The sequence below is a fragment of the Mizuhopecten yessoensis genome, unplaced genomic scaffold (genome assembly GCF_002113885.1).
Source record: "Mizuhopecten yessoensis strain PY_sf001 unplaced genomic scaffold, ASM211388v2 scaffold10275, whole genome shotgun sequence".
In the NCBI taxonomy this organism is placed as follows: domain Eukaryota; kingdom Metazoa; phylum Mollusca; class Bivalvia; order Pectinida; family Pectinidae; genus Mizuhopecten; species Mizuhopecten yessoensis.
Window position 1 is genome coordinate 1717738 of NW_018408465.1, and position 13153 is coordinate 1730890.

At 37.5% G+C, this 13153-nt stretch overlaps 1 protein-coding gene across 1 annotated transcript; it reads left to right on the plus strand.

Annotated features, from left to right (window-relative positions):
• The first annotated feature begins 873 nt into the window (after window positions 1-873).
• On the plus strand, window positions 874-5149 carry LOC110459891. Its single transcript, XM_021512360.1, has 2 exons — window positions 874-1054; window positions 2248-5149. The coding sequence occupies exons 1-2, from the start codon at window positions 1012-1014 to the stop codon at window positions 4272-4274; spliced, it is 2070 nt and encodes a 689-aa protein (XP_021368035.1). The 5' UTR covers window positions 874-1011; the 3' UTR covers window positions 4275-5149.
• The last annotated feature ends 8004 nt before the right edge of the window (window positions 5150-13153 follow it).

Here is a 13153-nt window from a genome sequence, read left to right on the forward strand (position 1 = left end):
TCTAGCGTACTCTGTATAACTTATCTCTAGCGTACTCTGTATAACTTATCATCTAGCGTACTCTACAGAACTTTCCTCTAGCGTACTCTGTATAACTTATCTCTAGCGTACTCTGTATAACTGATCATATAGCGTACTCTGTATAACTTATCTCTAGCGTACACTGTAGAACGTATCTCTAGCACACTCTACAGAACTTATCTCTAGCGCACTTTGTGAAAGTAACTCCAGTGTACCATGCAGAATTGATTTCTAGTGTAATCTGCAGAACTTATATATTTGTATCTTTATATGTATTTGTTTTCTTCAAAAACTGTTTTGGTGATCAAGTTATTGTATATACATACATAATCACGACTACAGCCTTCAATCCATATGGATATGTTTCAATTGTGAGTCATTCATAGTTTATTTCTATGTATAATCAAGCATCGTAAAAATTCCAAGTGGTACACATTTGAAGACAAAATTCCTGTTAAAAATTCCATTTTAAAACTTCCCTGTTAAAATTTCCTTGTCTATATGTTCTTACGGATTCACATTATTCTGCTTATGACTACGGCGTTTTTTCAAACCTGGTTTTACTTATGTGTTAATCAATAAATTCGAAAATCATTGATGTACATTGTCACAACATGGACCTACACATCCCTGCATTAGGTAACGAAATATCGGATTATGCATACTCTTGTATCAAATATGTTTCATCGAGTGTAAAACACATTGCATAATATTATGTAATCGCTATCACTTTATAATAATCTCAAGTTTTCTACTCAACGTATACTTGACCCTCTTACTTGTAGCACTATCTCACGTGATATGTCTGGTGGTTTATTTCAGCACCACTACACGCCTAGTCACCATGAGACTACCACGTGACCTATGGTCGTCATCAAAAGGTGAAAGCAAACCAGATTGTTCTGCTGTTCAGTTGTAAGATGTTCCGAGCACGACCGTATAACTTTGGGCTGAGGATAATCTACAACAGACCAAATACATAGACAGTCTATGTATTTATCATCATTTAGCGAAGTTTTGATAATGTTACCAGGTAAGTCGATTTATTCCGAAGTTTTAAACGGGTTTACTATATTTCTCTGCATTATTTGATACTTTTAACACCTATAAATACAAATACCTGCTACTCATTTTCTGGGTTTCCCCCCAATTATAATGGTATCCAATAACAGCAACATCCTATATCCGGCTATACATTATGTAATCCTTTGAGAGGTAAATGAAATCCTGTATTAAATCTTTTGAACAAAAAGGAGTAGCAGAAAATGCAAAGAGAATAATATGTCCGTATGCTCGTTTTTATGCTATGATAAGTCAAAGGTTTCAGTTTGACAAAATATATGATTTTTAGTCCATTTTGTTTTGTTTTTACCATTTACAGAACAGATTATTACAATATCTTATTATATGTACATATGTATATAAAAAGTAGTATTTTATTTCAAATTATGGAAGTAAAATTTCTTAAATTTTTTAGCTATTTTTGTTACAGATTTAACGTTTGATCTAAAATGTTTTGCTATCATTTTTTTTTTTAAATATTTAATGGATCAAAATAAAATGTGTTTCACTTTCTAAAACAGTCACAAAAGATAGGAATCCGAGTACAACATGTACGTGCTCCTTTTTTGTTCATTGTATTTTTTGTTATCATTCACATTTTTCGGGATCAAAAATTAAAGAATTACAAACAATATATAGATTTCCACTTTGTTTCATATCCATCATATTGAACATCATCAAGTTGTACAGCAAAAAAAAATTAAAAAAAATACCTACAATTAAAAAAAGGCGACACAATGATGATTTAAGTGATCAATCTAGTGTCGAAAAAGTTTTAATATTGGCCTTCCGTGAGGTGCAAGAAATACACATTTTCAAAATATCCGCGGAACTGGAGGTTTTTAAAGTTTAAAAAAAAGTTCTACCAACAACAGGCATCTTCTTTTTTTATAAAGTTTTCAAATGCATGTTTGCTTTAAAAATTGAACATAATTTGTTTAATATTTCAAAAAACCTTTACACGAGATCAAAACGAGACTTAAACGCGATTTAAACCTCATAAGAGTACATCTTTAATATTTTCGGATACCCTTAACTGGTACCAATTCCTGTAAGAATACACCATTGTAGATGTAATACTTATGTATACTTATTAATGTTTAAATACATGTATGTCTACTTAATCAGAAACTTCAGTCAGAAAGTTTTCTTTCTTTATTACAGAATATATTCCGAAGAAAGTCATGCTGGATTCTAGAGAGAGTGAGAGGATTTCCATGCTTCTATCAACACATCTGGAAAGAAAGTTTACGGGAACAAAGGAGGAGGTGGACATCAGGAGGAGGGTAACAGTCTTAGGCGAATATTTAGACCAGATGGAGGTTACATGTGGAAGCCATGGAGAGGGATTTCGTCTAAGAGGTTCAGATATAGACGGAATGCTTGCAGACATGACCGTTGCAGTGATTTACCCTAATCAGTTTATTTCTCGCAATATGGCAAGCAAAACAATTCTTTACATAAGAGAGGCAGACTGTCGCCCTGGCTATGTCCACTTACAGTTCGGTCAGATGGGACAGGGATGTAGAAAACGGTTATTTGATTCACTTGTTAGAGTTGGAAATTCAACGTTTCTTTCCAGTGGTATGTACAGAGAGCTAGCTGTCAATTTTTTCAGTGATTATGCAGGTAAAACCCTAGAATCCAATGGGCCCAGTTGTACAGTAAACTCACATGGATATACTAGTATGGACATTGTTTGGTCTTTGTTTTGTTACAGTTGGCCAAAGGAGGCTAATGAATGGAGGACACGTACACGTCTTTATGGATGGCCATGTCAAACCTTGATTGATAATATTGTAGACAGTGGATTCTTTCTCGTCCCAGTTGGCGATAAATGTTCTGAGAACACATTTTTACAATGGAGAATATCCTTTGCAAAAGCAGAGAGGTCTTTAGTTCACTCCTTTACACACATCCAATTCAAAGTATATGCTTTGCTGAAATATTTCTTAACACAAATAAAAGGCACGTTAGCAGACACCATTGGGGATGATGACATCCTGTGTTCGTATTTTTTAAAAATAGTCATGTTTCATGCAATAGAGAATACCAGCCACAAGTTCTGGCAAGAGAAAAACTTATTTTATTGTTTTTGGTTTTGCTTCAATATACTGATTGCTTGGGTCAGGGCTGGATACTGTCCAAATTACTTCATCCCAACCAACAACTTATTTAAAAGGAAAGTCCATGGACAACATCAGCAAATTCTGTTAGACGTTTTAAACAACTTTTATCAGATGAAATGGATGTGTCTTTCAGTAGGAAACCACTTCGATCCAATATGGTGGCATCTTTGTAATATCTCAAATCAAGCTGAACTTTTACGTCCCAAAACCGAGCAGGATATTGTTTTCCAACAGGATATAAATATTATTGACTCTTTAAGATTTAATAGTGGCATTGCCAATCGAACTACCCTGAGGAAAGCACTCAAGGTACTATCAACATCGAAGTCAGATCTTGATGAATTTTTCACATACCATCATATTACGGAATACCTTTATAAAATCGCATCAGATCAGATTTATCCAGATCACGTGATTGCTACAGACAACAAGACCAGGTACAGAAGTCTAAGGAAATGCAAGCACTGGATGATTCCCAGAGCATCAATGGGTACAGAACTGTTGTATTTGGCAACGTGTCACTTTCTCCTAGGAACTTTCAGTAAAGCTCTGGATATGTGCAAGCAAATGACAAAACTAGCATCATATTTTACACTAAGTTATCCTAACCTGCATACTTTTGGGTATTGTCAATCTGGTCAGGTATTGGGTAGACTGCAACAAATCTTCACAGCCGAGTTATTTTTTCATGATCAAGGGATTTATCTTCCTCATATTTGTCTGGAAATGAAAAGGCCCACAGAGTACCCACCACTGCCGTATGCTGTGTTCCTGTCCTTTCTGTGTTGTCATGAGCTTGGAGACGCCAGAGGACGTGATGCAGCATTACGCCAGCTGACAGAGGTCCAGTGTGATACTATTCAAGGAGGACACAGATACTGGATAGTCCACACTTTCCTGGGGATCTGTTACCAGATGCTCGGCGACAATCACAGGGCCATCAGGGCTTACTGGGATTCAGCACAATCAAAGGCTATTTTTCAAGGGAAGAATCCCGCCATGAAGAGAATAGCTATAGTTTATCTATGTATGTATGCTTCACATAGGTCTGACAGAGGATAGTTATGGTGTATGTATGTTTCACAGAAGTTTATTATACGATAAACGGACAGAGGATAGCTGTGGTGTATCTATGTATGTATGTTTGTCTCACAGAGGTCTATAACACGATAACCGGACAGAGAATAGCTATAGTGTATCTATTTATGTATGGCTCACAGAGGTCTTACAGAGGATAGCTGTGGTGTATCTATGTATGTATGTTTGTCTCACAGAGGTCTATTACACGATAACCGGACAGAGAATAGCTATAGTGTATCTATTTATGTATGGCTCACAGAGGTCTAACAGAGGATAGCTGTGGTGTATCTGTGTATGTATGTTTGTCTCACAGAGGTCTATTACACGATAACCGGACAGATAATAGCTATAGTGTATCTATTTATGTGTGGCTCACAGAGGTCTAACAGAGGATAGTTATAGTGTATCTATTTATGTATGGCTCACAGAGGTCTAACAGAGGATAGCTGTGGTGTATCTGTGTATGTATGTTTGTATCACAGAGGTCTATTACACGATAACCAGACAGTATATGTCTCATGGACATTTGACAGAGGATAACAGTGTTGTATATACGCATATCTCAAAAAGAATTTTAACAACTCATTGCCCATAACCTTTATTAATTTTGATAAGAAGAGATGAATACAAAAGTGAATTAATTTGTATGTACGTTTAATGTCGATAGGTATTGTATTCAGATCAACTGGTTTGTTCAGCTTTGTAAATATTATCAGTTATACATGTACATTAAACAATGTCATCATAAATACATTTGTATGTCTTTGTGTATAACGTTACATTCAGTTATGATTTGGGGCAGATATAATTATGTTAAGCTCACATATTTGAATCAATTCAATAAATAGTAATAATATCCAATTTGTTGTGCTTGTTTTAACTTTAGTGATGGTTTGATATTTGAGGTGTACAGAACAGTTCAGATCTTTATATTTTCTCTCTACTTCAAAGAAACCTATTTCTTTCCTGGCACTTCGCTCGGCAAAGACTCCCATTTGGCCTTGGTTTTCAACGTCCGCCCAAGCGGGGTAGGTAGTTGTTTTGTTCCCAAACTGTCTAATATGAGAGGCGTTAAAATGGTAGTTGGAATTCCCTGCTAATCGATCAGCATTCAGGGCATTGTTGATATTTCAGAGGTTACGCTCTCTTACGTTCTCTGCACTACCGGAATATGTGATGACAGATTCGATGAAAGAATCCCACGGCCGACTTTGAAGTCGTGTGTAGCGCTTTTGTAATCTTAAAATGACAGGCACAAGTCTAGGAACTTAGCAGTTTTGTTTTTTTACCCGAAACCAGTCAATTAGGTGGCCGCATGCCGTCAATTTTGCCATGAAATATTCCAGGGGTGCAGAGAGTGTAAGTGTGTGTAAACACTGGAGAAACAACTATACATTTAAGGGTACCCACATCTATTGGTTCGCCCATTCTTAGTATAGTGTGACCAAGTGGAATACCGGGCTGGATACCTTTGGCATGGTAGCATTTAACTGACTGCATCCGATCCGAACTACCATAAGGAGGCAAGTACACCAACATACAACCTCAAAGATAAACACCACACACATGGTGTAATTTGCTTAAATGGCCTTACCTGTAATTCAGACGTTAAACAAAAAAAATATGTACAAATGACACCATTCTGTAGTTGAGGTACATTGTACATTATTTTTGGTACACAGAACACCCTCAAGTGGTGATACAGTGTGTGTGGTACACAGAACACCCTCTAGTGGTGATACATTGTGTGTGGTACACAGAACTCCCTCTTGTGGTGATACATTGTGTGTGTTGGACAGAACAACCTCTAATGGTGATACATTATGTGTGGTACACAGAACTCCCTCTTGTGGTGATACATTGTGTGTGTTAGACAGAACAACCTCTAATGGTGATACATTATGTGTGGTACACAGAACTCCCTCTTGTGGTGATACATTGTGTGTGTTAGACAGAACAACCTCTAATGGTGATACATTATGTTTGGTACACAGAACTCCCTTTAGTAGTGATACATAATGTTCTGTACATATAACACCCTTTAGTTGTGAAACATTGTGTTTGCTACTCATAACACTCTCTAGCGGTGATACATTATGTGTGGTACACAGAACTCACTCTAGTGGTGATACATCATGTTTGGTACACAGAACTCCCTTTAGTAGTGATACATAATGTTCTGTACATATAACACCCTCTAGTGGTGAAAGATTTGTGTGGTACACATAACACCCTCTAGTTGTGATACATTATATGTGGTACACAGGCCACACTCTAGTGGTGATACATTGTGTGTGGTACACAGAACAACCTCTAATGGTGATACATTATGTGTGGTACACATAATTCACTCTAGTGGTGATTCCTTTTTTCGTGGTACACAGAACAACCTCCAATGGTGATATCTGCTGTGTGGTACATATAACACCCTCTAGTGGTGATACATTATATGTAGTATACAGAACCCACAAAATCCTCCAATTCCGTCTTTGCGTATTGCAGAGTTATCTTCTCTTGTGGGCAGGTATTGATTGTTACGTCACTGGTTGGTGTGAAAACAATACATCGTTTTCTCAAAAATTGATGACGTTACTCTCACAAACCAATGACGTAACAATCAATCCCTGCTCACAAGAGAAGATAACTCTGCAATACGCAAAGACGGAATATGGACACTCTGTTTCAAAGGTTATTTTACAGTTGTTTTTAGTAATCTTTAGATCTGTACATATTTTGATGTCTCCGGATTTACCATCACATCAAATCCATCAATGGACAAGTTTGATCTTCAAATCTTTTGATTAAAAAAACGTCAAAATTGTTTGAAAAATAATTTAAAAAAAATTACTGGTCATTATCAGTATGATTGCGAGTCAATAAACATATCCTAACAAGGAAACCTAAACAGGAATTTTTAACGACGCTTGAATTGTATACCACTTATACTACACTTTGTACAAGTATGTTTCACGATTACATAGAATACAAGGGCACTACGGTTCCCACCCACATACAGACCCACTGCTCCCTACCTCCAGGGCCAACAAGTAGATGAATAAAAGTTGATGACATTGATTCATAATTGTTGCATAAAAATGTTGATAATTAAACACGCTATATGATTTTATATTTGTGTATTAAATCAGTGGAATAAAACAGAAGTTATGTAGAATATTAGTATGAGACGTTCAACATTTAACATGTTAACTTTTTTTATATAAATACAACTGATTAGTACATAGGAAGGAACAAATGTAGTGCAAAGTAAAAATAAAAACAAAACTGCAAACATAATTTTGAAAGGGGATATAGAGCATCAGAAACCACGTTTGTAGGTACACTTTATGTGTAGATATAGTTAACTGTTACGTAGATTATCGCTTAGGTTGTTACCGTTTCATCCGTTATTTAATTTAAGAATATAATCAGATAAAGCTACAATCGGGAACCGTCGGCACTTTCCGTAAACGATAAATATTTGCAAGTTTACAGAAAGTGTCGACAGTCCCCAAATGATAAGCTTGTATGCAATCGGGAACCGTCGGCACTTTCCGTAAACGAGAGAATGTTTTCTCGTTTACGGAAAGTGCCTATATCGCATGCGCCTAGTTGGTAATTCTAGCCATTAATATTTTAGAATACATTTTGCGATTTCTTGATCTAATAAAACAGGATGTGTACGCATCAGGTAAAAACAATCCAAGATCACGGAAAACGCCGGCATTTGAACGGTGTCCACATAGACTGCGGTTAAGAAGAAATAGAGGGGGTCATTAGATTTTTTTATCAATTCAAATGTATTATCACGTGGTTGTGTTCCTTTCAACATTTTTATTTGTGTCTATGATATACAATGTAAACCGATCCCAAATCAATATGCTCCAGTGTCCAAGCCACATCAAATACTTACAAATAAATTATCTCAACTGTCAGCAGAGTTTTTTCCCTGTTTTGTGGGAAGCATTAATGGAAATTTCGAGCGTAGTTTCATTTACAAATCCTTCCTTATAGCACTTGCTCCAGAAGTGCCCAAATGTCAAATAGTCATCCAATAGTTCAGATGCCTGGTAGTTTGAAGGCGCAATAGCCCTGAGACTTGTAGCCCGAAGGTCCAATAATCTAGTGGTAGGCCGGTAGTCCAAATTCTCAATAGTCCAGAAGTCTGGTAGTCCGAAGGGCCGATAGTCAGAATTTTCAATAGACCGGAGTTCAGGTGGTCTGAAAGCCAGATAGTCAAAATTTTCAATAGTCCAGAGGTCTGGTAGTCCGAAGGCCCGGAAGCGAGAATTCTCAATAGTCCAGAGGTCTGGTAGTCCGAAGGCCCCCGATAGTCAGAATTCTCAATAGACTGGAGTTCTGGTAGTCCGAAGGCCCGGAAGGGAGAATTATCAATAGTCCGGAAGTCTGGTAGTCTGAAGGTCCGAAAGTCAGAATTTTCAGTAATTTGGAGGTCTGTTATTCTGAAGGTTCATGGCCAATAGTCAGAGTTCTCAATAGACCGGAGTTCAGGTAGTCTGAAGTCCCGGAAGTCAGAATTTTTAATAGTTCGAAAGTCTGGTAGTCTGAGGTACCGGGAGCCGGAATTCTCAATAGTCCGTAGGTCTAGTAGTCTGAGGGCCCGATAGTCAGAATTATCAGTAGTCCGGAGTTCGGGTAGTCTGAAATCCCGGAAACCAGAATTCTCGATAGACCGGAGTTCGGGTAGTCCGAAGGCCCGATAGCCAGCAGACTCAGTATATATAAAGTCTTTAGCTCTGTGAGTCATAGGCTCGATTGTTCGTTACAGTTACTTTATTTTAGCAAGGTCATGTTTTTTTTCTTGCTTTCTTTCTTTTATTTAAAATATTTTCGCGACAGCAAAATAGTACAAGTACCGAGCGTACACCGATTCAAGATAGTGTGAAATACATGTTCGTACATTGTGTATAGATGTGTAATGATGAACGTCAGACACACGTCTGAGTACACCTATAGAAACAAACATGAACTCATCGGTGGTGCTTGGGGCCCGAAAGGGGAAAACCCTAAGTAGTTTAAACTACTCTTGAAATAGAAATATTTTGACGAAAATAGTTTGCACATGAGTACGCTTTGTAAAAACTACACTATATAGGATTACATTGGCCAGTCATTCATGTATGTCAGTCTAAATCTATTTATCCGTATACGTAAAGCTGTTTGGAGGTAATAAGATTTTAGATAAAAACCCAACCGAAACTGTAACAGAAGGCCCCAAACTGTGGCCTCATTTGGGGTGTAAGGGTACGATGCGGATTTCCTTGGCCTAAACATGCCCCAGACCTGATTTGGTTAAAAACCCTTTACCGTTATTGTAGGTACAGCCTTTTCAGAGTTTACCTTTCTTTTCCGTTTATATAGAGCCCGCCATCTTCGTTCCCAGGGGATTCAGGTCTTCCTTTATACAACGGTCAGACAGTTCCAACATATTAGAATCGGTAATGGTGTAGTTTTAGCACAGATCAAAGAGTTTTAGATTTTTGCACCCCGAGGAAAGAGTTAGTGTTGAATGTTACATAATAGTGAATGAGATGTTAAATTTACAGAATATCGTTTCAATATTAAACGCTGGTGAAAGAAGAGTTTTTAAATCAACTTTCTTTTCATAATGTCCTTACTTTCGGTAACTTTAACAATTCCTGTCTAACTATAAAGTGGTTTTTAGCCCAAAGGGCCAGTGAGCTTATGACATTGTGCCATCCGGCGTCAATGTTTTCTTTAAACAACTTCTTCTCAATAACCAATTGGCCTATGCTAATGTTATCATCAAGCTGGACATCCATGTATATACACGTATATGGTAGACTGTAGAAACTATACACAGCCATGTTAAATTGTCATGGTCAAGGATTTTATCTCGGCACTCGGGGACACTCACAGGGCTTTCATGGATTACTGGTATTCGGCACAATCAAAGACTGATTTTAATGAGTGGGATCCTGCCATTGATAGAATAGCTGTGGTTTATATATGTATGTATGCTTCACAAAGGTCTGACAGGCGATAGCAGACTTTCAATTTATGTTTATGATACACAAAGACAACCGATCCCAAATAAATATGCTCCAGTGTCAAAACCACATGAAAATGAATCATCTCAACCGTCAGAAGAGCTTTTTTCCTGTTTTCCGAGTATAGTATTAACGGAAATGTCGAGCGTAATTTCATTTACAAATTCTTCCTTGTGGCTCTTGATCTAGAAGTGCCAACACTAGCCCGTAGATTTTAGGTCCAAAGGCCTGATAGTCAGAATTCTCAATAGACCGGAGTTCGGGTAGTCTGAAGTCCCGAAAGTCGGAATTCTCAATAAAGCGGAGGTCTGGTAATCCAAAGGCCCTATTGTCAGAATTTTCTTAGGCCTGAGGTCTGGTAGTCCGAAGGCCCAATAGTCAGAAGACTCAGTATATGTTAAGGATTGAGCTATGTGAGTCATAGGCTCGATCGTGCGAATAAGAAACCAATTATCTGAAATTTACAGTTATATTTAATCCAAGGTCATGTTTTCTTTTCGTTTTTTTCCAAATATCTCTTCGCGACAGCAAAAGTAGTACAAGTACGGCGCGTGCGCCAATTCAAGATATGTACATTGTGTATAGATGAATAATGATGAACGTAGGACACACCTGTGATTACACTTATACATGTACCTTATAAGCAAACATGAACCAGGAATTGGATAACAATTTGACGGGGTTTGCACCGTTACATCCTCGATATCCAGGGGTTACGCTCACTTTCGCTCTCTACAACCCTGGAATATGTCATGGCAAAATTGAAGGCTCGGTGTGCGCCACCCTGTTGATGAGACAAGGAGACTAGTTCGATCCTTTGATATACATCAAAAGAATCTCGCGGTCACGTAACGGTAAAAGTTGACAGGCTTTGAAGTCGGGCGTCTCTCTTCTGTAATCTTCAAAGGACAGGTATCAGCCTAGCGAATGGTCACCTGAGACCAATCAAACAGATATCTGTCTAGAACTGTTATGCATCCATAATGTTTAGATTGATAGCGCGTAGTCATTTATGTAGTGATCAAGTAAGAAACGTTTCTCGGTGATCGAAGGATATATTCGAAATGGAGTAGGATGTTAACGGAAAAACGTTACGGAAAATCTGAAGACATCTTATTCCTCGGGATTTTTAAAGTTGAAAAATCAGTGACCTTTGACCCGATAGGGGGGATTTTAACTTGATATGTTCTCTAATAACATGGAATACAAAAGTTAGCCCCTATTAATATCTTCAAATGATATAGTACATGGATGCTGTTTTAGAGGTATTGTCGTTTTAAGATTTTGATCTATTACGTCAATGACGGCTATTTTGGATTTAAGACCAATCAATATCTTTTATCTTCTTTTTTTTATTTATTTTTTATTTAACCAGGGTTACATATTTAGACACTGTTTAGTTAACATTCTACCACGTCTGTGATGTATCGACGGTTTTCATTGGTTAAAAAAGTGCATTATTGAGCGATATACCATCCGCGTGCCAATAACCAATGCACGTGAAATAGTGCCTACGCTTGCTGTTACAACAACCTCCACGTATTTTATCATGAATTAACAAAAATAGCATAACTGTCAGGCGGGATCAAAATATTTGACAGGCCTGCCATTCAAAAGATTACACGGATCTATAGACTTAAAGTATTTGGGTCCGTGCAGCGAAAATGGTCTATTAATTATTGACATTTAAAATGTACAGGTCTGTAGACAAAATGGTAAATTATTAGTTACTTCTGTTTTTACTTCACCGTGTAGTGCCGTACATTTCACGATGTGTGCAGTGTGTGTATGTGGTTTCATGTTTTGACGAACGATGTCGATAGCGTGCCAATGTTTGATTGATTGAAATAAACATCGTATCTGACGTCACACGTGTTCAGTTGTTTCTGGTCTGCAAAACGTCGTCTGCTTTCAAGAAATCAACATGGCTTCAAGTTCAAGTCGAGCATTATTAGCCTACAGGTACATATCGTGTGTGAAGAATAATGTTGCAACACGTAGCATCGGTCTGAACAGTGGTTGCAAAACACAGCTGTCCGGTAAAGTCGGTGAAGGTGAAGGTCGCGTCATGATCAGCCGGTCAGTGACTTTCCATCACGTCATGGCAACCAACTAAATATGCCAACTCATGTCAGGCCTATCGTATGATGTTGTATCACTGGCACTTCCAAGAAAATCCGCTTGATATCGGTACGATGATGATGGTTTTAGAAGTAAACGCAATCCGGGAATCCCAACCCTACGAACTAAGAAATGTTGGCGCGACATTGATCAAGTTAAAACGGGGCAACACGATTACGTGATCAATCTTGCACGCGCAAAAGAACAGCGTCTAATTTGCATATTATGTAGTATTACCAACTCGGGATTCGAAAATGTTGGAAAAATAATTTACTCAGGCCAAAGCGGCCTTCGTTAATTATTTTTACCAACATTTTCTCACCCTCGTTATATATTTAAGCATTGAACTGTTTTTGTATGGTATTTATGATCTATTTGAATGACACAGCTTTGCAAACAAACACCATAATGCGCATTATGATTTGTTTGCTTGCAAAGCTGTGTCATTCAAATAGATCATAAATACCATACAAAAACAGTTCAATACTTATATTTACGTTTTCTCTGCCTCTTATGTTCTTTTTTTTTAATTATAATTTATATTTAAAATTAAAAATGCCCGCCTTATCGACAGTCCACACAATTTCGTTCAATAGTTTGAACAGCGTATTGTCGCGTGCTGATTGGCAAACAAAGTAGTACTTTGAAATTTTAACAAACACTTCAATTTTATTCCACAATTCAGTATCAATACAATTGCGTATGATATGT

Bases quoted from the DNA above. Each gene is read 5' to 3' on its own strand.
- LOC110459891 (XM_021512360.1), top strand. From the start codon at position 1,012: ATGTATTTATCATCATTTAGCGAAGTTTTGATAATGTTACCAG. The intron at 1,055-2,247 runs GTAAGTCGATTT...TCTTTATTACAG, and splicing joins AGTTTTGATAATGTTACCAG to AATATATTCCGAAGAAAGTC.